The sequence below is a fragment of the Canis lupus genome, chromosome 5 (genome assembly GCF_048164855.1).
Source record: "Canis lupus baileyi chromosome 5, mCanLup2.hap1, whole genome shotgun sequence".
Classification (NCBI taxonomy): Eukaryota; Metazoa; Chordata; class Mammalia; order Carnivora; family Canidae; genus Canis; species Canis lupus.
Genome location: NC_132842.1, coordinates 65,761,955 through 65,786,408, shown reverse-complemented (window position 1 = coordinate 65,786,408; position 24,454 = coordinate 65,761,955). Strand labels below are relative to the sequence as shown.

At 39.1% G+C, this 24,454-nt stretch overlaps 1 protein-coding gene across 4 annotated transcripts in view; it reads left to right on the top strand.

Moving 5' to 3' along the window:
- The window catches only part of TENT4B (terminal nucleotidyltransferase 4B), a 79,345-nt gene extending 55,304 nt beyond the window's left edge, over window positions 1-24,041 (top strand). The window contains exons 2-13 of one of the 4 annotated variants that reach the window (XM_072827116.1): window positions 2,843-2,966; window positions 4,778-4,824; window positions 6,302-6,422; window positions 9,192-9,299; window positions 11,561-11,689; window positions 12,315-12,528; window positions 13,945-14,071; window positions 14,171-14,274; window positions 14,376-14,563; window positions 16,418-16,582; window positions 17,897-17,942; window positions 23,638-24,041. In XM_072827116.1, the coding sequence (XP_072683217.1) occupies window positions 2,843-2,966; window positions 4,778-4,824; window positions 6,302-6,422; window positions 9,192-9,299; window positions 11,561-11,689; window positions 12,315-12,528; window positions 13,945-14,071; window positions 14,171-14,274; window positions 14,376-14,563; window positions 16,418-16,582; window positions 17,897-17,942; window positions 23,638-23,690 (1,426 nt within the window). In that variant the 3' untranslated portion in view covers window positions 23,691-24,041. Of the gene's footprint in view, window positions 1-2,842; window positions 2,967-4,777; window positions 4,825-6,301; window positions 6,423-9,191; window positions 9,300-11,560; window positions 11,690-12,314; window positions 12,529-13,944; window positions 14,072-14,170; window positions 14,275-14,375; window positions 14,564-16,417; window positions 16,583-17,896; window positions 20,643-23,637 lie in introns of those variants that run through there. The other 3 variants (XM_072827117.1, XM_072827118.1, XM_072827115.1) reach the window with 3 other exon arrangements.
- Window positions 24,042-24,454: the final 413 nt, after the last annotated feature.

Here is a 24,454-nt window from a genome sequence, read left to right as displayed (position 1 = left end):
TCGACCCCTGACATCATGATCTGAGGTGAAATCAAGAGTTGGACACTTAACTGACTGAACCACCCAGGGACCCCTCAAATCTTTAAAAAAAGAGAAAGGTCTTATTAGGTCTTTGCCTCATGGTCATTTATTTTCTTTCTTTACACTTGTCATGATAGGGACCTCACTACACTCTAAGGCAGCCCATTCTAATCCCTGTAGCTATGATCATTGGAAAGCTCTCCTTCTGGCCTGCCTGTGGTGGAACAGTGTGGAACTTATATGTCACCCATGACTAAGCTATTTTTTTTCATGACTCAACTATTTTAAATGAGTATTTCTTTTCATTAGATGGAAATTACCCAGGGCAGGGATCACGTTTGACTAACCTACTTTCCTTCTAGTGCATTGAACATAGGCACTCAATAATGTTTAGGAAATAAATTCTAACTCAGTTTCTTGTGATTTTATGATTAACTGGAAGTTGGGCTAAATATTATTTTGCCTGTATTTGAATTAGAAACAGTGTAAATGGGCCTTTGTGGAATAGATAGTCATGATTACGGGTTTTCCCCATTGGTTAAAATGGAAGTAATTCCCCAGTGCTTTCGGACCACAAATACACTTTGAGCATTCATAGCAAATGATCCTGTTAGATAAGAAGAAATCTGTTTTCCTTTTTATTTGTGGACCTCATCCTTCTGAAAGAGCAGCACAAGCTATGAACTTCCTATACTAATCATTTTACTTGTTGTCTTCAAGAAGCTGAAGGAGTAGTTGGGGGATGCCCTTAGGAAAAAACCCTGGGAAACTTTAAGACAAAGAAAACTCAGAAAGTGGTGATCCTATGTACCCAGAGGTATACCCAGGAAGACTTGCCCCCACTGAGAGTGTCTGGATTCATGTGCAGAACTCTCTGGGGTTTTAAAATCCCAGGGTTTTTTTTTTTTTGTTTTTTTTTTTTTTGTTTTTTTTTTTGCAGTATTATGTGGTATACCAGCTGAACATTGCTACAAATCATTCCTTACCAAATGGCTCAGGGTTTGACACTAAGGGCCTGAAAAGGATCCTGGTTGGCAGCCCCTAGTTTGTGCTTAAGGACACTGAGGCTCTAAAGCACCAGTCACTTTCTGAAGGAACACAGATGCCCTCAGGCAGAACCTGAGTCTAGAACTCAAGTTTTTTTACTTAGTCTAAAAATAAAACATTAGAAGAGGCAGAGACTGTTGATTGTGTACTTGGCCACATTTTAAATGTTACAGCCAAGTGGGGGTTGGGAATTAGGCTTTTTTTTTTTTTTCCTTCCTCAAAATCATTTTTCATTTCCTGGTGCTTCCCGCTTCCTGCCATTACTGTAGCTGCTCTAAGCCAGGGTCCCTCAGGACCATGTTCCTGCGAGGCCACCCTGCGTGCCCCTCGGCCGCCCACCCAGTGCGCCCCTCTGGCTTCCAGGCACTTGGCAGCCAGGGCTGATTGATTATGCTCTTCTCCTGGCCTCCTGCTCCACCACCGTTGTCCGAGGACACCCTGTCAGAGCCACCCTCACATGGCCACCCACAGCTGCCTGCAGCCGGCCCCCCGGGTTGCCAGCATTCAGTGCAAGTTTAGCAGATTTCCATCCATTTCCCCCTCATTTGCCCTCCCAAAGGTAGCTCCTCACAGCTGCACCTGCTACCTCCAGGTTCCTTCTGTCCTCCGGTAATAATCGACCACGCTCAACTCAGTAGCCAGCCTGGTGGGTTTTTCCTTTCATCTTGTTCATTGATTCCCCAGCCTCTCAGGCTTCAGCCCTTGCAAGCATCCTCCCTCCCTTCTTTCCACTGCCGGGTGAGTTTTGCGAGCACAGCCATTGTGTGTGTATGTGTATGTGTATGTGTGTGCGCAGTGTTTGTGGAGCCCGTTCCTTTCCTGCACCATCCCCAGGCCTTCACCCAGCCCTTCTGCAGTTGCAGTGATTTATGGACTTCTCTGCCTGTATCCATCTTGTCTCCCTGCCAGTCCATTGTTGGCACAGTTGCCAGACGAAGCTTCTTCAAATGCTGCATTTTTGAAGTCAGGCATCCCTGGTCCATCTCAAAAACATCGAATTAGCTCCTCGTTCTCCTAGGAAAGTCTAAACTTTTCAGCTCCTCATTCGGAGCCCACTGTGGGCAGGTGCCTGCTTTCCTTGGCTACTTCTCTCTCTCCTCTATGGGCCGCAGCCCGTGTCATCGGCTTAGTGCTTCCTGGGTCACCCTTGTTCCTCCTAGTCTCAAAGTCTTTAGCTCCTTCCTGGAGCCTTGTCTGCCAGCCATTCTTTTCAGGTCTTTGCTGATGGTCACTGGCTCTCCCACTCTTTCATCTGACGCTCAGTTCACTAAGCAAATATTAAAAAAGACATGCTGTTTTGTGCCTGAGGAGTGGAGTATACAGGGTGTAAGAGAGTCAGGTCTCTGTGGCCAGGAAGCTCACCTATGTCATCTGGACTCTATCTTTCTGTGTTTGTGTCTACTGGATTGGAAGTGTAAAGGCAGAGGCCCAGCCTAATGTATTAAAATTTAAGAATTAAAAAGTCAGCAGCACATGTCCACCCGGCAAGTGTTCTGTACAGGCTGACCTGCCATGAGAGCTGCTAGTCCACCTCCATTAAGACTGCTTGGAATTTCTTATTTACCTGTTTTGGCATTTTTTAAGTTATTAAATTCTGTATATTCCCATTTTAGCCTAGCGTCAGTTGTAACATTAAAATTAAGGTAGAAATCCAGGAACATAAAGTCTTCAGTGAAGTTAAAAGACTTAATTAGATAAGGTTATTTAAGATAGTGATTTCTCATTAGACCGGCCTTGCCTATATTAACTTTTCTGACTTTTTTTTTTCCTTCAGTCTGCATGAAGAAATCAGTGATTTTTATGAATATATGTCTCCAAGACCGGAGGAGGAGAAGATGCGGATGGAAGTGGTGAACAGGATCGAGAGTGTGATTAAGGAGCTCTGGCCCAGCGCTGACGTGAGTACCTGTGTGGATGGTAGGCTGCTGAGGGTAATGTGCCTGACCACAGGATGGAGAGCATCTCAAGAGTCCTCACACACAGGTCTCTCTGCATCTGAACACTCAGGGTCCAGTTGAATTTTAAACCGTTTTCTCTAGCCTTTAGAATCTGGAGCATCCTAATTTTTTGTGATGAATGGGATGACTTAGTTAAAACTATTTCTTTGCAGTGCTGAATAGCAATACTAGAGGTAACTATATTTAGGAATCATTAGTTTACAGAGAAGACAGAAAGACCAGGCTTTCTTATAGTCGTATGTTCTGGATCTGATGTATGAAAATCCCATAACTGTTTTGTTTCACCCTGCCAGTGTAAATGTTATGTCATTCTTTATAGCTGAATGAAAATGTCAAGTAGGCGTTTCTTGTGTCATTAGAAGTTCAGTTTCTCTGCCTCTCTCTCTCTGTGTGCGACTATCATAAATTAAAAAAAATAAATAAATAAAAATAAAATTAAAAAAAAAAAAAAAGGAGTTTAGTTTCTTAGGCTAATGCAGGCCTAAGTCTGTTTTCCTTTCTTAACGTTGCTGTTTCCTCCTTTCTGGCTCTTCCTCGTCTCCCTGTGCAGTCCTACCCAGTGAACAGAACCTTGGCCTGAGAATTCCTCTTTGCTTATTTGTGGTTCCTGTTGTTGAAACTAAGTGAATACTTTTTTGGGCTTTTTTTTTTTTTTTTTTTTTTTTTAATGAGAGTCTGTTCTGCAATTCAAAGAAGTTAGAATCCATTACTCTGTGTTAATGGCTTTTCTTGAGACTTTGTTGTAGGATGGTGATGAGGGAGCTGGGGAAGTTCCTTTTGTCCAGTTGGCAAAACAGAAAGGCTTCCAATAAGATACTGTAGGGGAAATGTTGGGGGCGAGGGTGGGGAACTGCTGTTTTATTGAGCAGTTGTGTGGTGACATTGATTCTCCTGTGTGATCCAAATCCATGGCTTTCAGTGGCAGGGGCGTTAGCCGCCCAGGGGTCCCTTGGCAATGTCGGAGACATTTTTGATTATCGTTAACTGGTAAGGTGCTCTTAGCTTATAGTGGGTAGAAGCCAAGGATGTTCCTAAACATCCTACAATGCACAGGACAGCCCCTGGCAGACAGCTGTCTGCTGTGAATGTCGGTCATGCTGGGGTTGAGAAACTCTGATTTAAATTAATCATCCTCCTTTGGAGGTGGGAGGTTTTATCCATATTTTTGTTCCCAGAAGAGAGACATGTAGCTGCGATTCTGTTCCTGGGTCCATCTCATTTCCGAGGCTGAGCATTTTGGTCATTCACTAGTTTTTACTGCAGTTCCTCACCTACCTCAAGTCTTCCACTGTGCTCACTGGCTGAGATAGGATGGGTCTGGTTTTATGCCTCACCACGATGTTAGGATGCTGTTTTTGTGGAGCTGGTCTGCTGCTGGAGTAGTATGACCCTAACTCAGGGACCCATGAAAAAATTCCTGCTCAGGGAACCAAAATTAAGCCTTTGTTGAACACATCTCTAGCTTATAAGGAACAGGAGTGGCTTAAATATTACTTTTGAAAGTTTTCTATTTCAATCTGTGCATTTGATGTTTTAACCTGGTAAGTTTAAACTATATTCCTACTGTCTGCATATGAGAGCCAGCATCCCATCTCTGCTTCAGGAAAATGATATTATAAAAAAAAAAAAAAATGCTCTTGTAGTACTAAAAACTACCAACAGAGGGTAGCAAAACCCTGATATTTATCTATAGCATGGTGGCTTTTCATCTGATAGATACTTTAATGTTGTAATGATTTTTTGTATTTCAGGTCCAGATATTTGGAAGTTTTAAAACTGGCCTGTATTTGCCTACTAGGTTAGTACATTTATGAAGCTTTCAGGGGGTTGTGCCTTTTTCTATATTTTGACTATTGAAGGTGGAAGAGTAGAAACAAAATAAATTTATGAAATGAAAATTCACTTTATATTTGAATTACCTTGAGGGTGGAACATCACTTCAGATGATCCTCTCAAACTGACACCTGTATCATCTGGGAGAGATGTAGCAATGGACTCAGATAACAATTTCAGCAATTGACTACTTGCCTGCAGAGAACTGTTCATCTCCATAACTTAACCCACTAATGCAGATGTTGATGTCATATTATGGCAGAACACCTGGCTATACGGTAGAGCTGTGTATACTCTGGAATGCCAGGGCTGTCGTTTCTTTTTAAGAATTCATACTATTAGCAGTTGTTTCAGCATCCTGACCCCAAGCTTCAGGGTATAGACTTCTCTGAGGAAGGCCTCTTACTAGTTTTAATCTTCTTAAATGAGGGCAGTCATGGCCCACTGCCTGGGGCAGGGCAGGCCTTTTGAGGGATGATGAGATTTGCCCAAGGGGTGAATACCTGTTTTCTATAAACTGAAATTTCAGCATGTGTTTGTTTTTGCTTTTATTGTGGTTAAGAAATTTACTGTGAGATTTACTCTTCTAACAAAGTTTTGACTGCACTGTACAGTATGATTTTAACTATAGGCATCCATCATGTTTTTGATTTGAGCTTGATTTGATCTACTTTACCCAAACTTAAAATGTATTGATGTGGAGAGAACCTAGCAATTTCTGTTCTGCCCATTGCTATCATAGGCCTATAAAAGCCATAAAGTATCCAACTGTGAGTTCATGAATGTTTTTCCTTATTTAGATTCTGAGTTTCAACAAAACCCTGAGTCACTCTAAAAAAATTTAATTGAATTTTCTGAATATGTAGTACTTTCACATAGTTCAAATGGAAAGGGTATGACAATAATTACAGTGAAAAGTGCAGACCCCACCTGTGTCCCCTGCTCCTTGGGGGAGGCACTGGTCCCAGTTTCTCGTACATCCTTGCAGGAACATTCTATACATATGAAAGGAAATGTGTGTGTGTCTTCTCCCCCTTTCACCCAAGTGGTGGCATCCTACCTGCATTGTTTGCAACTTACTTTTTACATTTAATTATTTAAATCAGAGTTAATCAGTGAATCTCATCCATATAGGCACATCTTAAGTGTTCGAGTTCCAGAAACTTTATGAACAAGAAACGTTCAGTGTTGTTTTTTTGAGGGTTTACTTCTTTCAAAATCACCTTGTTTCCTGAGGCCTGACTTCGTGAAATGACTAGGAGGAGATGGTTGTTAAAAGTCACCAGCCTCCACTTCCCCTCTAAAGACATGTTGGGTCTTCACTAGGCATTGTGACCAGTGGGTTTTAAGTGCACTACTTTGAAGTCTGGAAGCCTGAATGTAAGTGGATACAAGTACAGTTTCTTCTTCAAACAACTTGTGTGTTTGTGTTCTGTGTTCAGTGACATTGATCTTGTGGTATTTGGGAAGTGGGAGAACCTTCCCCTCTGGACCCTGGAAGAAGCCCTGCGGAAACACAAAGTTGCAGATGAGGATTCGGTGAAAGTTCTAGACAAAGCAACAGTAAGTTCTTCCAACATTTCATCACATCTCCAGTTACTTATGCATGAAACTTAAAAATTCAAATTTAATTTTGGTGAGCATAGTTGGCTTCTCACTAAAAGATTCTTTCCTTCCATTAGTGATCACAGTCCTCATATATAAATTTGATCTGTGAAACAAAGGAACTTGTGGTTACATAGTTCTTTAAAAAATAATACTCGGGGGATCCCTGGGTGGCGCAGTGGTTTAGCGCCTGCCTTTGGCCCAGGGCGCGATCCTGGAGACCCAGGATCGAATCCCACATCGGGCTCCCGGTGCATGGAGCCTGCTCCTCCCTCTGCCTGTGTCTCTGCCTCTCTCTCTCTCTCTCTGTGTGTGTGACTATCATAAATAAATAAAAATAAAAAAAAATAATACTCGGGGATTCCTGGGTGGCTCAGTGGTTTAGTGCCTGCCTTTGGCTCAGGGCGTGATCCTGGAGACTCGGGATTGAGTCCCACGTTGGGCTTCTTGCAGGGAGCCTGCTTCTCCCTCTTCCTGTGTCTCTGCCTCTCTCTCTCTGTTGCTCACGAATAAATAAATAAATAAAAAAACACTCAATTTTATCATGCATAATACTCACTGTAGAGTTTTTAAATATAAAAAAGTTTAGAGGCGCCTGGATGGCTCGGTTGGCTTCCAGCTCAGGTCATGATCCCAGGGTCCTGGGATCAGCCCCACATGGAGGTCCCTGCTCAGCGGGGAGTCTGCTTCTCCCTCTTCCTCTGCCCTTCACCCTGCTCATGCTCTCTCTCTTTCTCTTTCTCTCTCTCTGTCTCTGTCAGATAAATAAAATCTTTAAAAAGATATTAAGAATAAATAGAAATATGGATATCTATTAAACAGTTAAAAAAAATAAACAGTTTACACAGAAGATGTTGCTCTTCTATCTTTATGTCCTTGAGAAGTTGTATGTACTGTTGAGTCCTGAACAACACGGGGGTCCTGCTACACAGTTGAAAATCCACCTGTAACTTGGGACACCCTAAAGATTACTAGGAGCCTTCTGTTGACTGGAAGGATTACTGATAACATAAACAATTAGCACATATTTTGTATTTATAAGTATTATATACTATATTCTTATAAAGTAAGCTAGAGGAAAGAAAATGTTAAGAAAATCATAAGGAAAATGCACTTACAGCATTGTGTAAAATTGTGTAAAAGTGGAACCACACAGTTTTAACTTGTGTTGTTCAAGGGTCAAATGTAAATTGAAATTTTGTAGATCAAATAACTTGATATTTTAATTCTATCTAGAATGGCCATTAAAGAACCTTCACGGACGCTCATTATAGAAATGAATTTATCTATTTTATAAGTTTGGAGTTTTGGGGGTGCCTGGGTGGCTCAGGTGAAGTGTCTGCCTTAGGCTCAGGTCATGATCCTGGGGTCCTGGGATTGAGCCCTGCATCCGGCTCTCTGCTCAGTGGAGAGTCTGCTTCTCCCTCTTCCTCTGCCTCTCCCCATGCTGACATTCTTTCTCTCTGTCTCTTGCTTGCTTCCTCTCAAATACATAAGTAAAATATTAAAAAAAAAAAAAAAAGGTTTGGAATTTTGATGTTAGGTTTTCTTAGAACAAAAGAACTCCTACTATTTCTTATAAAAAGCTATTAATTTGAAAAACCAGTTCTGCACATAGTGTTTGCTGGCCTTTTTCTAATACATGGTGCAAATAGAATAGAGCCTTTAAAAATTTTTTTTAATTTAAGTAATCTCTATAACCAGGCTCAAACTCACAATCCTGAGATCAAGAGTCACGTGCTCTTCTGACTGAGCCAGGTGCCTCAGAGCCTTTTTTCTTTTTTTTCCAATTTAAATTCAATTTAGTTAACGTATACTATAATATTAGTTTTATGTTATTCGTTTCAGGGGTAGAATTTAATGATTCATCAGTTGCACACAACACCCGGTGTTATATCACATGCCCTCCTTAATGCCCATCACCCAGTTATCCCATCCCCCTACCTCTCCTTCAGCAACCGTTATTTTGTTTCCGAGAGTTAAGAATATCTATTGGTTTGCCTTTTTTTTTTTTTTTAAAGAATTTCTAATATCTCATGTAAATCATTCAGTCATTTTTTTGAGAATAATTCTTATGTCTTCTCTAGGTTGTTTTATGGGCTGTTTGCAAAACTGACCAATAAATACCAGTGAATTATTGTGTTTGACCTAATCTAGCAACTTTCTAATTAGGAACAGTTTGCTGAAAGGCCTGACATTCGTAATTCTTGATGTTACACTGAGTTGGAAACTGTTCTCCAAAGTACAAAATATTGAGAGAGGTTTTTGTTCCTGATTTAAAAACTCTCAACCGGGATCCCTGGGTGGCGCAGCGGTTTGGCGCCTGCCTTTGGCCCAGGGCGCGATCCTGGAGACTCAGGATCGAATCTCACATCAGGCTCCCTGCATGGAACCTGCTTCTCCCTCTGCCTGTGTCTCTGCCTCTCTCTCTCTCTCTCTGTGACTATCATGAGTAGGTAAATAAAATCTTTAAAAAAAAATAAAATATTTCAAAAAAAAAAAAACTCTCAACCAATAGAAATAAAAAAAGTACACTGTATGAAGTTCAATGCTAAATACATAAGTATCTAAAAGGCCAAGTGACTATGGTATGTAGTATTGAGGACACTCAAGAGTTTTTATGTCCTCAGGAGGAGGTCGAGGCCTCAAGTCAAGTAACCTTTCTATCCCGATTGTATTGTTTAATTTGGTTCAAGTATTTTAATTTTGTCTTTCTTCTCTTTCTAGGTACCTATTATTAAATTAACAGATTCTTTTACTGAAGTGAAAGTTGATATCAGCTTTAATGTACAGAATGGCGTGAGAGCAGCTGACCTCATCAAAGATTTTACCAAGGTCAGAGAATTCATAGTGTTTATTCAGTGAGACTGTTAGAAATGGAGTTTTGTTTTGAGATTCTGTTGTGATAGTGTTCTGATTCGCTTTGCTAAACTATTTTTACGGATGTTTTGCCGACAAGTGCTTCTTTTCTGTCCAGTGGCCTGCCTTTCCTTGAATCTGCTTGTAATAATCAGTAATTTATAATGTGATTATAGGGTTCGGAAAGCTCAAGGGTTAGGGTTCGGAAAGCTTTTGAAGAACTTCTTTGCTCTAGATCATTCCTTTTATGGGAGATAAGGGCTGAAATGCTGAGTAATCATTCTTGTCTGCTTTTAATCTCTTAAGAGTTTAGGTTAAAAACTTTTCCAAGGCCCCCCAGGCAGTTGTAAGGTAGTTCCTGCAGATTTCCCTACTTTGTCATGAGGTGATTTAGTATCTATTTTCCTTTGTTAGGTGTTCTTCCAAGACAGTGAAGAATTTTTCAGCATCTTCAGAACATTTACGTGCTTAGACATGTCAGCCTAAGCTGAACATTTTTCGCCTTAAGCTGAACACTGTTAACTGCTTTGGCTCATGTAGAATATCTTTTCTGTCCATTCAGAACAGTACTTTTCTTTATCAACTCTACAGATTCACCTTTTTCTTTTCTTTGTAAGAAAAAAATTGAGCTACTTTATCATGTTGTAAACATTAGATTCTCCTAGAAATGTGCAGAGTATAGGAAAACAAAGAAAGAGATTATCCATTATCCTACTCTTTTGGAGGTGTTGAGTATGTGTAAATTTTTTTCTCCCAGAAAAGAAATCTTTTTAAAATTGAGAACGATATGCATGATAGTTTATTAATATCAAAGGAAAACAAAAGATACCTTATGCTTAGATCAGTTTCATGGGACTTGCCATCACCAACCTTTCTTTTTGGCTTGTTTATCCCCTTGAAATTTTTTTTTTTTTTTCCCCTTGAAATTTTTAACAAACAGAATAGCATGCTATGTACACATCGTCTCATACTTTTTGGAGGTTTTCTTTTACTTACTTATTTATTTATTTATTTATTTATTATTTATTATTATTATTTTTTTATGGAGGTTTTCATATCAGCACAGACAGGTTTCCTTCATTCTTTTCATTGATGACATAACAGTCCTTTCTCAGAAAATACCATGCTTTGTGTAGCTCTCCCCTGGTGATGTTTCTAGGGTTTTTTTACTATTACAGAAAGTGCTTAAAAGAGCATCCTTCTATATGTGCATCTTTCTTTACACTTGTAAAATTGTTGGAAGATTCTGGAAGTGGAGTTTCAGGGTCAAAGAGTATAATACAGATCAGATTCTTTTGGAAATTTACCTTATTGTTCTTTAAAGAGACCATCTGTTTATGGCTTCAGCCATAATGTTTAAAAATGATTATTTCTCCATAGATTTGTTATTCCTCAGGCTTGCTTGCTTTGACATGATTTGCAAAAGTATAGACTTTTTACTTTCTTATGGAAACAGAATGTGTTCATTCTAGATGTCAAGAACAAACTAGAAATTACTAGTAATTCTCCCACTCCTAGGTAATGACTATTAAGACTTCTCTCTAGATGTTGGGTCTGCTGTGTTTCCTCAGCATCCTTAGCCTAGGGCCTGGCTTGTGGAGAATACTTTTTTTTTTTTTTTTTTTTTTTTGTGGAGAATACTTAATGAGTACATGCATGAATGAAAGATGGACTCACACTGGCCCATGTTTGCCAGCTTGGGTGTTCTCACCGATCTCTGTAAATCGTGGAAGGTGAGTCTGTGTGTGGTCATCTGCCCACAGGGAAGACAGCAGGCAGGAAAGTTCCTGGGCTGTGCACAGTCATCTGAAGGACCCTGATCTACTTGGTGGAGTGCCACCTAAGAAAAAGGATTCCTTAAAATCCCACTGATTTAGTGCTTTACGGGTTGAGAATTTGTCCTGTACTCTGTTACCTGTTTACAGGTGAATAGCATATGGTAATGGCTGTAAAGAAGTGTCATCAAAAATATATCGCTGGTGTTTCTGTCCCATGGTGAGTGCTAGGATGCCATGGTTTATGTCTACATGTTGTAGATTTTTAGATGTGAGGAGAAAATCTTTAATTACTGATAACTTACACTTTTTTTTCTATCTTGCTCTTAAAATAGAAAATTAAATGTATTGGATATCTCCACTAAAGTTTGTAATGTTAGGACCAGCTTATGCTCCTGTTAATGCTTATTAGCACAATTACTGAAATAGGGATTCACTGAAAATATAATTTTCTTTTTTCAGAAATATCCTGTATTACCATACTTGGTTTTAGTATTGAAGCAATTCTTATTACAGAGGGACCTTAATGAAGTATTTACAGGTGGAATTGGTTCTTATAGTCTCTTTTTAATGGCAGTCAGTTTCCTTCAGGTAAGTTGTTTGATTATACCATGTTTAGTGTACACTAAAATAAAATTTTTAAAAATCAATTCAGAATCATTTTGGAAAAAATTTAAGTCAAGCTCTAATTGGAATACTTCCTTTAATTACTTATGACTTTTCTCTTTAAGCTGAGTACCTGTTTATAATTTAACAAATAAGTATTTTTAAATCTCAGGAAAGAATATTTTTAATCTCATACGTTCTAGTAGTTTTGAGAATTTTCACTCAAATTTTGACACGCATAGGTATGACATGATTTTCATAAGATAAATAGTAGTATAAATGCCAAAAATAAGAATATCTTTTAAGCAACTAATCCTGGAAGTTCAGCTGGAATTGAAGTCTGCTATCTGGGTAGAATGAGTTTGAAGTCTTAATATTGTCTTGAATGTGTTTATGAAGCACGGTGTTGCCAGCTGCCTGACTCTGCTCATCAGAATGACTTCCCTGGTGTGTTGGACCTCATCAGCCATGTCAGCATCCTGGGGCATCTTAATCAAAATCATAATAGTACTGTTTTTATAGAAGTTAGGATGTCACTTATTATCCCCACCTTGATAATTTAGAGAAAATCCAATATAATTTCTTTTTTTTTTTTTTTTCCTGGTTTTAGTTACATCCCAGGGAAGATGCTTGCATCCCCAATACAAACTATGGTGTTCTCTTAATAGAATTTTTTGAATTATATGGACGACACTTCAATTATTTAAAGACTGGCATCCGGATAAAGGATGGTGGTTCATATGTGGCCAAAGATGAAGTACAGAAAAATATGCTCGATGGCTACAGGCCATCGATGCTTTATATTGAAGATCCTTTACAACCAGGTATTGAAATTAGGTAAATTTGTGGGCATTCAAAGAAAGGGCACTGTCAGTATTGTCCTTTTACAAACTCTCTTTAGAGGAGGGACACTTGGCTGGCTCATTCGTTGGAGCGTGTGACTCTTGATCCTCGGGGTTGTGAGTTCGGGCCCGAGGTTGGAGGTGTAGAGATTACTTAAATAAATACATAAATCTTAAAAAAAAAAAAAAAAAAAAAAAACAAAAAAAAAAAACACCTCTTTCTTTAGATGATGAATGAAACTTCTAATTGTACTTACTCTTTTTCATCAAAATATTTTGTAAGAAAACATATGAAAGCACACACATGCCAGAAGTTCTGGGGAGTTGGGAGTAGAGTCCATTTGACCCCGAGAGGCAAAGGAGCAAAGGTGTTAGCTGTTGGATGGATTTGGGCCCGTCTCCAGTTTGAAGGTCATTGTGTTTTCTTGTGTCCTCGTTGCCCCTGAGTCCAGCCAGTTGTCAACCAGGGTTTCAGTGAGGTTTCTGATGTCCTCCAAGGCAGTGAGCATGGTAATAAGCCAGCTCAGAAAGGATGAGTGAAAGGGTTCAGAGAGACCATTTATTTTCTTTTTGGGCCCCCTTCTTTCCTCTTTTATTTTTTTTAATTTTTTTTTCTTTCCTCTTTTAATTTTATGTCTCCCTATGCCTTTCCCCAGCTTCCCATTGGCGTTAAAGGGAACAGCAGAGCCCTTCCTTGCTTTTAGGGGGTTATGTTTGTTTGCTTGTACCCTAGTTTCCCTGAGCAATATTGTTTCTTGCTGTAATTGTAAAATATTTAAATTCTATGTTACCAGACTTGAAAGGAGATGCTTTGAGTCATTTGCTTAACTGTTAACTTTGAAAATGGATAAGGAAAGGGAGTTATGAAAGAGAGTAGTTGTCTAGGGCTCTTTGCAGGCTTATTGTGCCATATTACAAACATTGATAGTTCGGCATGTTTATTCATTGTGGAAATTTTTATCGAGTGGCTTCTCTACATAAAGGGCACAACGATTTTCACCAAGATGGTCCTTGCTCTTCAGGAGCTCATAATTTCATGCCAGAAATTTTCTATTCAGGTAGCTAATAGAAACAAAAGATAGGGATGTCTCATTTTTTTGGTTTCACTCGTAGGAGACTGGGCAGGCAGGTAACTCCCTTTGTTTGCGTGACTGTGTGTGGGATAGTCCCTGTTGGGCCAAGATTCATTTAGACAATTTATATGCTATGACGTACTTACTGCATGGTACACATGTTCAGAGCCTGGGGAGTCGTGGGGATGACTGCCTGCCCAGACTCTCTGTGCAACTGTAGCAGGAAAGTAATTGCCCTTGTTCTTCCAGAAGAGGGCCCATGAGCATTTAGTTCTCATTAAGCAGTGGTCATGCCTACGCTCATCCATATGTGTTTCTTTTAAAGGTAATGATGTTGGAAGGAGTTCATATGGGGCCATGCAGGTGAAACAGGCCTTTGATTATGCCTATGTTGTGTTGAGTCATGCTGTATCACCAATAGCCAAGTATTATCCCAACAACGAAACGGAGAGGTAAAGGCTTCACTTACTTCAGCCTGTTGGGTCAGAATTGCGTGTGGCTTCTTGTCTCCAAATTAACATACCCCCTCTCTTTTCTTTAAATGCATGCAGCATATTAGGCAGAATAATTAGAGTAACGGACGAAGTTGCCACGTACAGGGATTGGATATCAAAGCAGTGGGGCTTGCAGAGCGGGCCCGAGCCCTCGTGCAATGGTAAGTTTCTCCTTGATCGATCGACCGAGCATCAGCGGCTTTTCTGTGTTGTGTGCGTTTAATGGGAAGAAACGTTTTCCAATCTTTTGCCACTCTTTCAGGAAATGGTGTTACCTTGATAGTAGATACTCAGCAGTTAGATAAATGTAATAATAATCTATCTGAAGAAAATGAAGCCCTTGGAAAATGTAGAAGTAAAACTTCGGAATCTCTTAGTAAACACTCTTCAAACTCTTCATCAGGTCCAGTGTCTTCCTCTTCTGCCACACAGTCCAGCTCTAGTGATGTCGTAAGTATGAGGACATGGCTTTTCTGAACCTACACCCTGAGGAGTTCTCTTGGGGGGGTAACTATGTATAGAGGGGCTAGGCCTAACTCTTTTCTCATTTGTTACTGGGAAATTTTAGTGACTGCACTGATTGTACATGTCTCTAACACTGGGTTAAAATTTTCAAGCATACAACAAAAATGAAAGAATTTTAGTGAGCATCCATATATATCACCATCAGATTTTACCATTAACCTGTTGCTTGCTTATCCTATAGCTAGCCATTCCACCCATCCCTGTGTCTGCTAATTCATCTTATTCTTCGAAACATTTCAAAGTAAATTACAGGCATCAGTGCACTTCCTCCAAAGTATTGCAATGTGCTCCTCATTAAGCAGGGTTCATTAACCAGGGTTCAGTATTTAGTTTTTCCTTTTGATATAAAATTGAAATACAAGGAAATCTTAGTGATGCATCACTAAATTTTAACAACTGTATGCATGTGTGTAACCCCAACAAGATATAGACTGTTACCTTCATCCCAGAGAAGTCCTTCATGATGCTTTCCCGTCAGTCCCGAATTCTACCCCAGAGGTAACCACTGTTATGATTTTCTGATGCCTACAGGTTAGTTTTGCCTGTTCCAGAATTTCACATAAGTGGACTTAGTATGCATAACCTTTTGCATAAGGTTTCTTCCACTCAATAATGTTTTTGAGCTTCTTGATTGAAGTTTTAAAGATTGAGATATATAATTCACGTATCATAAAGTTCACTATTTTAGAATGTGCAGTCAAGTGGTTTTCAGTGTCTTCACGTTGTTATGCAGCCATCATCACTGTCTGAGTCCCAGGACTCCAGAAAGAAACCTATTAGCAGACCTTAACAAGTCCTCATTCCCCAAGGCCCCTGGCAGCCTCGCTTTTGCTGTCTGTCTGACCCTAGCCCTGATGAATTTTTAGTGTAAGGTATACCTGCAGTTATTTTTCCTTATCAGGGTTGATTTTGAGTTTACTTAATTGAGAAATAACATAGGCTTACCGTTATTTGAATTTTGACTTTATTAAGTGTATGACATAAAGAGTAATCTATGGAAGGAACATAATTTTATGTTGTTGATGATGACCATGTGTCATAATGGAGTCCTCATTTGGCACAATCTAGCTGTATGCCTTTTTGATTCCTAGAGCAGAGCTATGGTAGAGGACATAACTGAGCTAGATGTCACAGACACAGTGGGGCAGGAATAGTGATGGCCTCAAGAGGGAGCTGGAAGGGCCTAAGAGCTTGTACCTCTGAGACGCTGGGTAGAGTGTAACAGTGAAGGGTAGACCTGAAGGGAGATGTAGCCCAGTCATGGCCCTGGTAGCTCAGAAACAGGTGGGGCTCGGCCCATTGTCTCTAGGAACTCCTTAACCATGTGGGGTGTCTGGTTGGAGGGCTCACTGATTAGTTATCACAGACTTGGAGAAATCGAGCCCTTTGAGCCAATCCTTTCGGTTTTGATTGAGTCAGGGACCAAGGGTCTTTGCCATGCTCTTCCACTGTACCATGGTTCATTTCCTGTAAATAGATGTGCAGATAAACTTGGACCTCCATGAGCCCCGTCAAGGCCAATGAACAAGGTCCGGGCATGGGCAATAGATGTAACGAACAGAGACCTATGGCTTTGAAAGCCACTTTGAATGTTTGGAGGAAAATTTGTGAAGGAAAGCTTAAGCAGTTAATTTTATAAATTCCTTGGGGTGCTTCCTTTAACTCCCAGATGTTTAAATTTAGTCCAGAGAGTACTTAGGTGAAGTTGTTTTCCCTTTCTTGATACTGAATTTCTAAATTATTAATATGTCACATTATAACTCATGTGACTTGTGTTAGGATTCCGATGCGACACCATGCAAAACCCCGAAACAGCTGCTCTGCCGTCCATCCACTGGGAACCGAGTAGGGTCACAAGATGTGTCCTTGGAGTCCTCTCAGGCAGTTGGGAAAATGCAGAGCACCCAAACCAGTAACACCTCCAACAGCACCAACAAATCTCAGGTGTGTGGAATGTGTGTTTTGATAGTATTCAATACAAAATATTTACAATTTCTTACACATGAATATGTATACATACATACATGGGTTTGAAGAAAACTCTGGGTTTAAAGAACAAACCTGTTTTTTCTAAGAGGTTCCAAAGCACAGTGATTCTAGTAACAGGATGTCCTGGAGATTGTTATGAGACACCATTGTAACCTAAACCTTTGTGGGAATTTAATGATTGGTCCTTATCAGGTGTCCCAGCCAAACCCACCTGATTACAGATTCAGCATTTAAAAAAATCTCATTGAGTGGATCCCTGGGTGGCGCAGCGGTTTGGCGCCTGCCTTTGGCCCAGGGCACGATCCTGGAGACCCGGGATCGAATCCCACGTCAGGCTCCCGGTGCATGGAGCCTGCTTCTCCCTCTACCTGTGTCTCTGCCTCTCTCTCTCTCTGTGTGACTATCATAAATAATAAAAAAATAAAAATAAAAATAAAAAAATCTCATTGAGTTCTAAAAAGATTCAGTTGTCTTTGAATTAAGCTCACATGAAGCTTGGTGCATGACCTCATGGCAACATTGTATGTATCTGCAAGTAACAGATCCTTGTTTATGTTTTAATGTTCAGTATTCAGTTGCTTTATTGAAATGATCAGGAAGTGAGTGGTCCACCATGGTTAGCCGATTCGTATCAGCTTTGACTTGAAAAGGCCACAGAGAATACTCTGTTTTCAGTTTTATGGTTGCCTAAAATTTTCTTAATCATGAATAATGAATCAAAACGAGGAAAGAAGCCATTTCGTACTAGGCTCTGACTCTCAGACCCCGCAGAAGGCCTCTTGGCAGTAGAGATGGTCTCTTAATGTTGTTGGTCACCTCGTGTCTGACTTGACTCGCAGAATCCACTTTACCTATACAGCTTTCGTCAGGTGCACCACACACAGATCCATTTAGAAATGACAATGAAAGGGACAGAGAAGGGGAAGGAGCAGCGAGTCATGATGACCCCTGACCTGGCAGCGCACCTGTGGGTTTAGGCACTTCTTCCAGTAATGCCATTTATTATGTGGTACACTGGTGCATAGGTTCCTTGAAAAAAGTTTTACATTCCATGTCCTCTGTTAAGTCAAGGCAGTATTCCAATATTTCCATTAAAAAAGAATGGAAAAGTTTTAGAGCTCAAGAGGGTGAACCCCTGGGGCATTGTTTTCTGCCTGCCAGATAAGTCAGCATATTCCTAGTTTTGTGGGGTCCCCAAGTGAGGTTTTATCAAGCGCTCTGTTGCATCCACAATACTAATGTCTCTTTGACCACTCTCTTTCTCTGCAGCATGGATCAGCAAGGCTCTTTCGTTCTTCCAGCAAAGGCTTCCAAGGTACAACTCAAACAAGCCATGGTTCCTTGATGACAAACAAACAGCATCAAGGCAAATCAAATAATCAGTATTACCATGGCAAAAAGAGGAAACACAAGAGGGATGCCCCCCTCTCAGACCTTTGTAGATAGTCGGCATCGTACGATGGACTGTCTTCTGTGTGCAATGATCTCATGCTCAGGACAGTTGGATAGGGACTCCTGGCATTCGGGAGCCTTACACTGTTCAGACTCTGATTTAGCAACTGCGTTTTTTCCCAGCTCGCCACGGAATGGATCATGAAGACTGACAACTGCAAAAACAAAAAGCAAGCAAAAAAGAGGGAAAAAAAAAAAAGGCTGCTCATTTGATAAGTCCTATGCTACAACAGGGTCATTTTAAGATTTAAAGCTTGAATGTAAAATAAATCTATTTCTCATTGGCTTTATGCAGAGTTCTAGGGGATAGTATTCAGTGTGGGTAGGGTGATAGAAACAAAAATCGATTTCAGAGGATGGGGTGGGGAAAGAAAACAAAACTATCTCATAGGAAGTCCAGACTCCAAAGGGGAAAGTGATCTGTGCATGTTTTCTTTTTTTTTTTTTTTAATATTTTTGCATATATTTACCATTTTATTGTGTGTATATATAGATGACCATATAGGAAATTGATATTTGTAATAGTGGATTTGTTAATACTTTTTACATAACATTACTGTTTAAATTGTAAACAGATTTTTCTCAGGATTAGTTTGAAAAATAATCTGACTTGTCATCTTAACATCCATATATAGGGAAGTGATTAGTTCTATTACTCAATTTGTTTTCCTCAGCATTGAAATGACTTACTAGAACCCTTGTGACCTGCTGCAAAAATTTTTCCTCTCTAAAGAAAAGGTTTATGGTGGCAAATGATGTTTTATTTTGTAAAAAAAAAAAAAAAAAGAAGAAAAAAAGGAAAAAAGGAAAAAAAAAGAAAAAAAAATGTACTATGTACTTTTGTGTAAACACTGAAAAATCTCTAGTCCTCTCTAAGAATTACCTTGCAACTGTTTTCTATAGTGCTGTCGTCTTGGGCAATGGGCAATTACATGACTTTGTGTTTGTTTCCTTTGCAGTCTTTTGTTTTGTTTTGTTTTTCTTCCTAATAGGAAAAAAAAAAAAAAAAGCCACCCGCGTCCAGTCCCATTCCTGTTGCAGTGAATCCCCGAGTTCCACAGACTTTGCATGCTGGCTCTTCTAACCCTGCGTGCTGTGTGTGCTTGTTTTCTCATCTCTTATTCTTTTTTAAATTCATGCTTAACTACTGTGGGAGAGAATAACTGTAAACAGCTTTAATTAAATCATACTTATAAAAAACTATTTTCTTATACTCCACTTTATGCTTTTGGTATTGTTGATCTTTAAAAATTAAATGGTCTTTGATAATGGATCTATTTTGTATTGCCTTATTAAGACCAAATACTTCTTGTCATCCCATTCTTTATCCTCTCCTTCCATGGAATTGTTATCTTTAATTAAAACTTTTTAAAACATTGGCTTGTTTCAATCATACTGTAAATTTTGGTTGTGGTCAGCTTTGAGCGCAAATGAGATGTATAATTCTGTTATCCATCACGTGTTGAGTTTGAAACTCGGGAATATTGAATATAATAGGATGTAAGTGACATTTCTGAAAATGCTTTCTTTCAATGTGAAAGCTCTTATGTTTTAGCATCAGTGTGTGTGGCTCTGTTAATTATAGCCATTTCTGAAATGAGATTCTTTTTATATACATATATATATATACACACACACACACATATATATATATACACACATATAAAGTACTATTGGCTTTTAGGAATTTCTTTTGTATACATTTATGAAATACTGAAGACCAATCAGATCATTAATGGACACTTAGTGCAACTTTTTATAAAGAAAATAATGCTAAAGTAAGATCAAAACTGATGTCATCACTGAAATTAACAGTTTTCAATATGTTCGTATTTTAATTCACAACAGAAAAATATGTTCCACAACTGGAAACTCCTAATACTTGTGTAAACCGTGGAAAATTTTAAATGTGATGTTATTTTGACAATGTTTTAAATTTTCGAGTCACATTTTATTCTGATTAGAATTTTTATCAAGATGTTGAGCTTTTGTTCTTTGAAACTAGTTTGTCATAACATATTGTGCATAATCACAGTATTTATTTCTAGGACTATTGCGAACGTGTAGACTGATGTTTACCGCTAAGGGAACAATTATTTATAAAATAATATTAAATCCAGTATTAGCTGCCTATTTCAGACACTTAATACTTGCAGAGATCCATTGTTACATTTACCACACTGAAGTTCTTTTTTGTTGTTTTGTTTTGTTTTGTTTCAAGAATCACCCTCATTGTTGAAAGTAAATGTACTCTTAGGGTGCAGATATTAGCGTTCCAATAAGCATGTGATTATATTAAGGTGGTGGTAGCGGGAAGATAATCTTGATTCCATTGGGAATCTTAGGTTTTCGTAAATTTATTGGGAAAATAGTTTTTCCTGTACTGCTGAAGTTTCTTTTTGGTAAACAGTATCTTTCTAAAAGAAAAAGCATGAAGGAGAAATTGAGGTGTGTACATATCCTCAAATGACCAGCATTGTATTCGTGAATACTGTGTATCTTGCAATGAACAGTGTGGAAGCTGTTCATTTTTCAATCTGAAGTAAAAATACTTTCAAGAACATCTAGTTTGCCTGCTCATTTGTTTTTGTACATTTCATCTCTGTATTTGACTCCTGTCTTTTTTCTTTTTTGAGTTCCAACACTTTCTATAAAGATTTTGTGAATATATCAGAAACGTGTCATTTAAATATTACAGTCCATCCATATTCATGAGTCATAACCTTCCTTTGCTCGTACTTATAGAACGGGACCTTACAAATGCTGCCTCGCTGTGGCGACATTTCCTCTGGCAGTCATATAATTGTGCCTGGTTGGTGTCGAAGCTCCTTGAAGAGTCATAAAAAACATTTCAGTACTGGTTTTAGAAGTGCTGTTGGGTCGTGGACGTGTCAGCACCAAACCTGAGTGGTTAGGTTTTGATGATGAAGGTAAAAATGCATTTCTGCCCTCGAGTTTTAAGGTGTCCACCGAAGGTGACTGGTTTTTAGTGTCTTTGTCTTGTTTGGAGATGTTGGATGTGGTTTTCAAATCTAGCTTTGATCTTGGGATCTCCCGGTTTTATGTGGCGTTGCCTTCCAAGCTTCAACAGCTGATCATACTATTTTTTTGTCCTAACTTCAGTGTGTTTTACCTTTACTTGCATTTTGAGCCCGTCATTCAAACTTGGGTTCTTTGCTTTATGGCTCCAGATAGCCCTGGGTTTAAAGTCTTCACAGGGTAAAAACATACGTGCTAGGGAGAGCATTACTAATAGTCCTTTTTTTTCCTCTAAAGTCTTGTACCTCCAAGTGTTTTCTCATTCCCTTCCCCGCGTCCTGGTAAGTGTGAGCTGTGTTTGTCTTAAACTATGGACTGGTGTCTGGGGTTTCCAGAGCTATAGGTGGGCCAGGAGAGGCCACGGTGAGCTGCAGACCCTCTTGCTTCTGCACTGTCCTCAATGCAAAGACCTCTCCATTGGCTAGGATGTAGTTACCAAGGTTACTCTGTAGAAATCTCTAGAAGTCACCATTATCAGGTATTACTGATAAATTGTGTTGATATTCGTACTGTTCATGGCTATGTGTCTGTTTTATTTTAATGTTGACATACGGTTTGAAACTGTTCGGTTCCTTCAGTTAAAACATGCTGTTGATTTCGTAACGTCTCAGTCACAAACTGGGAATGTTGATTAGGGGATCAGTTGCTTCTCAGTTAACTTTTCAAAAATTAAGTGGTAACATATAATAAAGACATTCCCGATTTTGCTGTGATAAATACGGAAGCGTTAAATTAACGATCAGAAAAGTGTATTCCTATCCATCAGTTCTTGCTCTCCAAGCTCATTAAACTGCTTTGATTAGCAGTGAGCAACATCTTCATCAACTATTTCGTCAGCAAAGTATTCCATAAATGGCTCTATTGAGCTTAATTGAGTAGAAAGTTATACTTAATAGTCCCTTTTTATTCTAGTTTTCACCAGTGGCATAATTCATGTAGCGAAATACTTAGAGAATGATGTAGCATCACAGTGGAAACAAAGATATGTAAAAGCTGTTCCTTGGAAAAGTGTCTGTCTCGTGCCTCAGCTTCTGAACTTCAAGACTATTTTGCCAATACATTTATGGGCGGAGAAAATGTTACAAGAACAAATTTATAATATGCTACATGATATTTAACATAACTAAGAGACAAGTCCGATTTTACCATGGAAGTTACTTGTGTGACTCAAAAACGATGTAACCCAAGAGGCCAACTTTTCTCTACCATCTTCTTGGGAGCTGTTTTAACTTGACGCCTTGGGCAACTGTTTTTTTTTTTTTAATCAAAGATAATGACCTAAATATCTGTATAAATCAAATGTTGACAGAATTATTAACCTGGAGAATTCTCCAAGTATAAGCTCTGCTGATCTATTTGATGCCCAGAATTAAATATTTATCTAAGAGCAGTTTTTAGTTCATATGCTGCTAATGTTTGTTTTACTCTTACGCAGGTTTTGTGATTTTAAGTGTTTGGCCTTTACATTTTCTACTTAAGTATATGCCTTATTAAATGTAACCTAGTCCATAGTCTGCTAGGCAGGAAGAGGTAACGCTGTAGGAGAGATTGAGACAGAGAGAGAGGGAGAGAGGAGAGAACGCATCCCATTTGTAGTTAGGAACTTGAGGTATCTCCTGGGTTTACTGAAAGGGATGTTAGCCACATCACTAAGAACAGATGATAACAGGCAATCTCTTAATTTGTGTATTTCAGCACAAGTGTTTATTTTGCATTTCAGTGTAAGTCCTTGTGCTTCTATACGGCCTTGGCTACTTGTTGCAGAAGCTTCCATGTGGCTACAAGGCCAGGGCTCCGCTAAGGAGACAGTCTGGATGAATTTGTTAGGAGTGGTGTTCAACCTTAAAGATGCTGTAGTAATGACAGATTACGAAGTATCACAAGCTGGTCATTACCAGGATCGTGGGGTGGGGTGGGTGGGGGAGACAGGCCTAGGAGAAGCATGATCTAAATCAGTAACTTGGTGAAGCTAATTTAGCCCTCACCTCTCATGGATGAGTCAGCCGTACCTTCTGAAGGGAGTGAGATTACTGGTCATTAGCCAGATTTTTTAGAATTTAAATTTATCTCACCTCTCCATTTGGGTTCTGTGCAGTCCATGGCTGTTCCCTACATCGTTTCTTAATTACCTTTTATATGTGGTTACAGTTTCTCCTAGTCCTGTCTCTTGGTCCCTAAAAACCGCAATCTCTAAAATTTAAGATCCCTCTCTGATTTTTATATATTTAAATGTAAAGGAGTCACTTAAAAAAAAAAAAAAAGTCTTTCCAAAGTCCTGTAATCTGAAAATAATCCGAAGATTTATGACAAGTATCAGAGTCTTCACTGCACTCACCACTAAAAAACACTGTCTTACCGCATGGTATGAATAGTGAAAGCGTAGTTTCTGGATATAAAATGTGAAGGGCAATTGAGGTAAACATTTTTTAGTGGAATATACATAGATGTATATATTTAGAAGTCTGGTGAGCTAGTGTTTGTTTGTAATAACTTTTTCATTTATTTCCTTCTTTGATTAGCATTGCCTTCTGTGTTAAGAAATGCGGACTCCTGTGAGGTGCTGGAGGTTTGAATCATCTTGAAAGCTTTCCAATCTTGTCTAGTTACCGCTGCAGAGGCACTAAGGAATTTACCAGAAAAAGAGATTTGATACAAATGATATATGAAATCTCGACATTTCCTGAGGTCATATCCTGGGCACCAGTTATCAATACTATGAATGAATTGCACACCTGGAAGCTTTTTTTTTTTTTTTTTTTTTTTTTTTAAGCTAATGACACTTTCTTCAAAGATGTCAATTGTTTGCCTCGAAAATTTTATAAATTGCATTTCTACGCACATCTGCCCCCAGGGCTTACCATTGGGCTTATTATTCATAATCTTCGATTCAATAAAGGCTTTGTGCTTTCATTTATCTTCAGAACCTCTGGTTTGAACCTTTATGTAAAACTTGAGTGGCTATTTAAAAAATTATCTTGTAATTCTAAAGGTGGCCCTCTTAAAACTGATGAGAGGTTTTTTTTTTTTTTTTCCTGTACGTAGCATTTCTGTGCGTTTTTAGCCTTTTTAAAGCCAGTAGTGGAGTGGGAGATGCTGTATTTCTCTTGCCCGGGTCCTAGCCAACGATAATAGCCTTTGCTTCCTCCGTAGCCACTGCGGGAATGAAACCAATCCCCTATAGTCTGTTATTCCCAAATACCAACCTAGTTCTATCCTTTGCTTTAATGCAAAGGGTTATGCTTGCCGTCCTAAGAAGTTGAAATACTTGACCATAGGTTTTGTGGATCGACAAGTTGTGCACACTCTTACAATAGAATAATGAAAATGGTTCTCCAA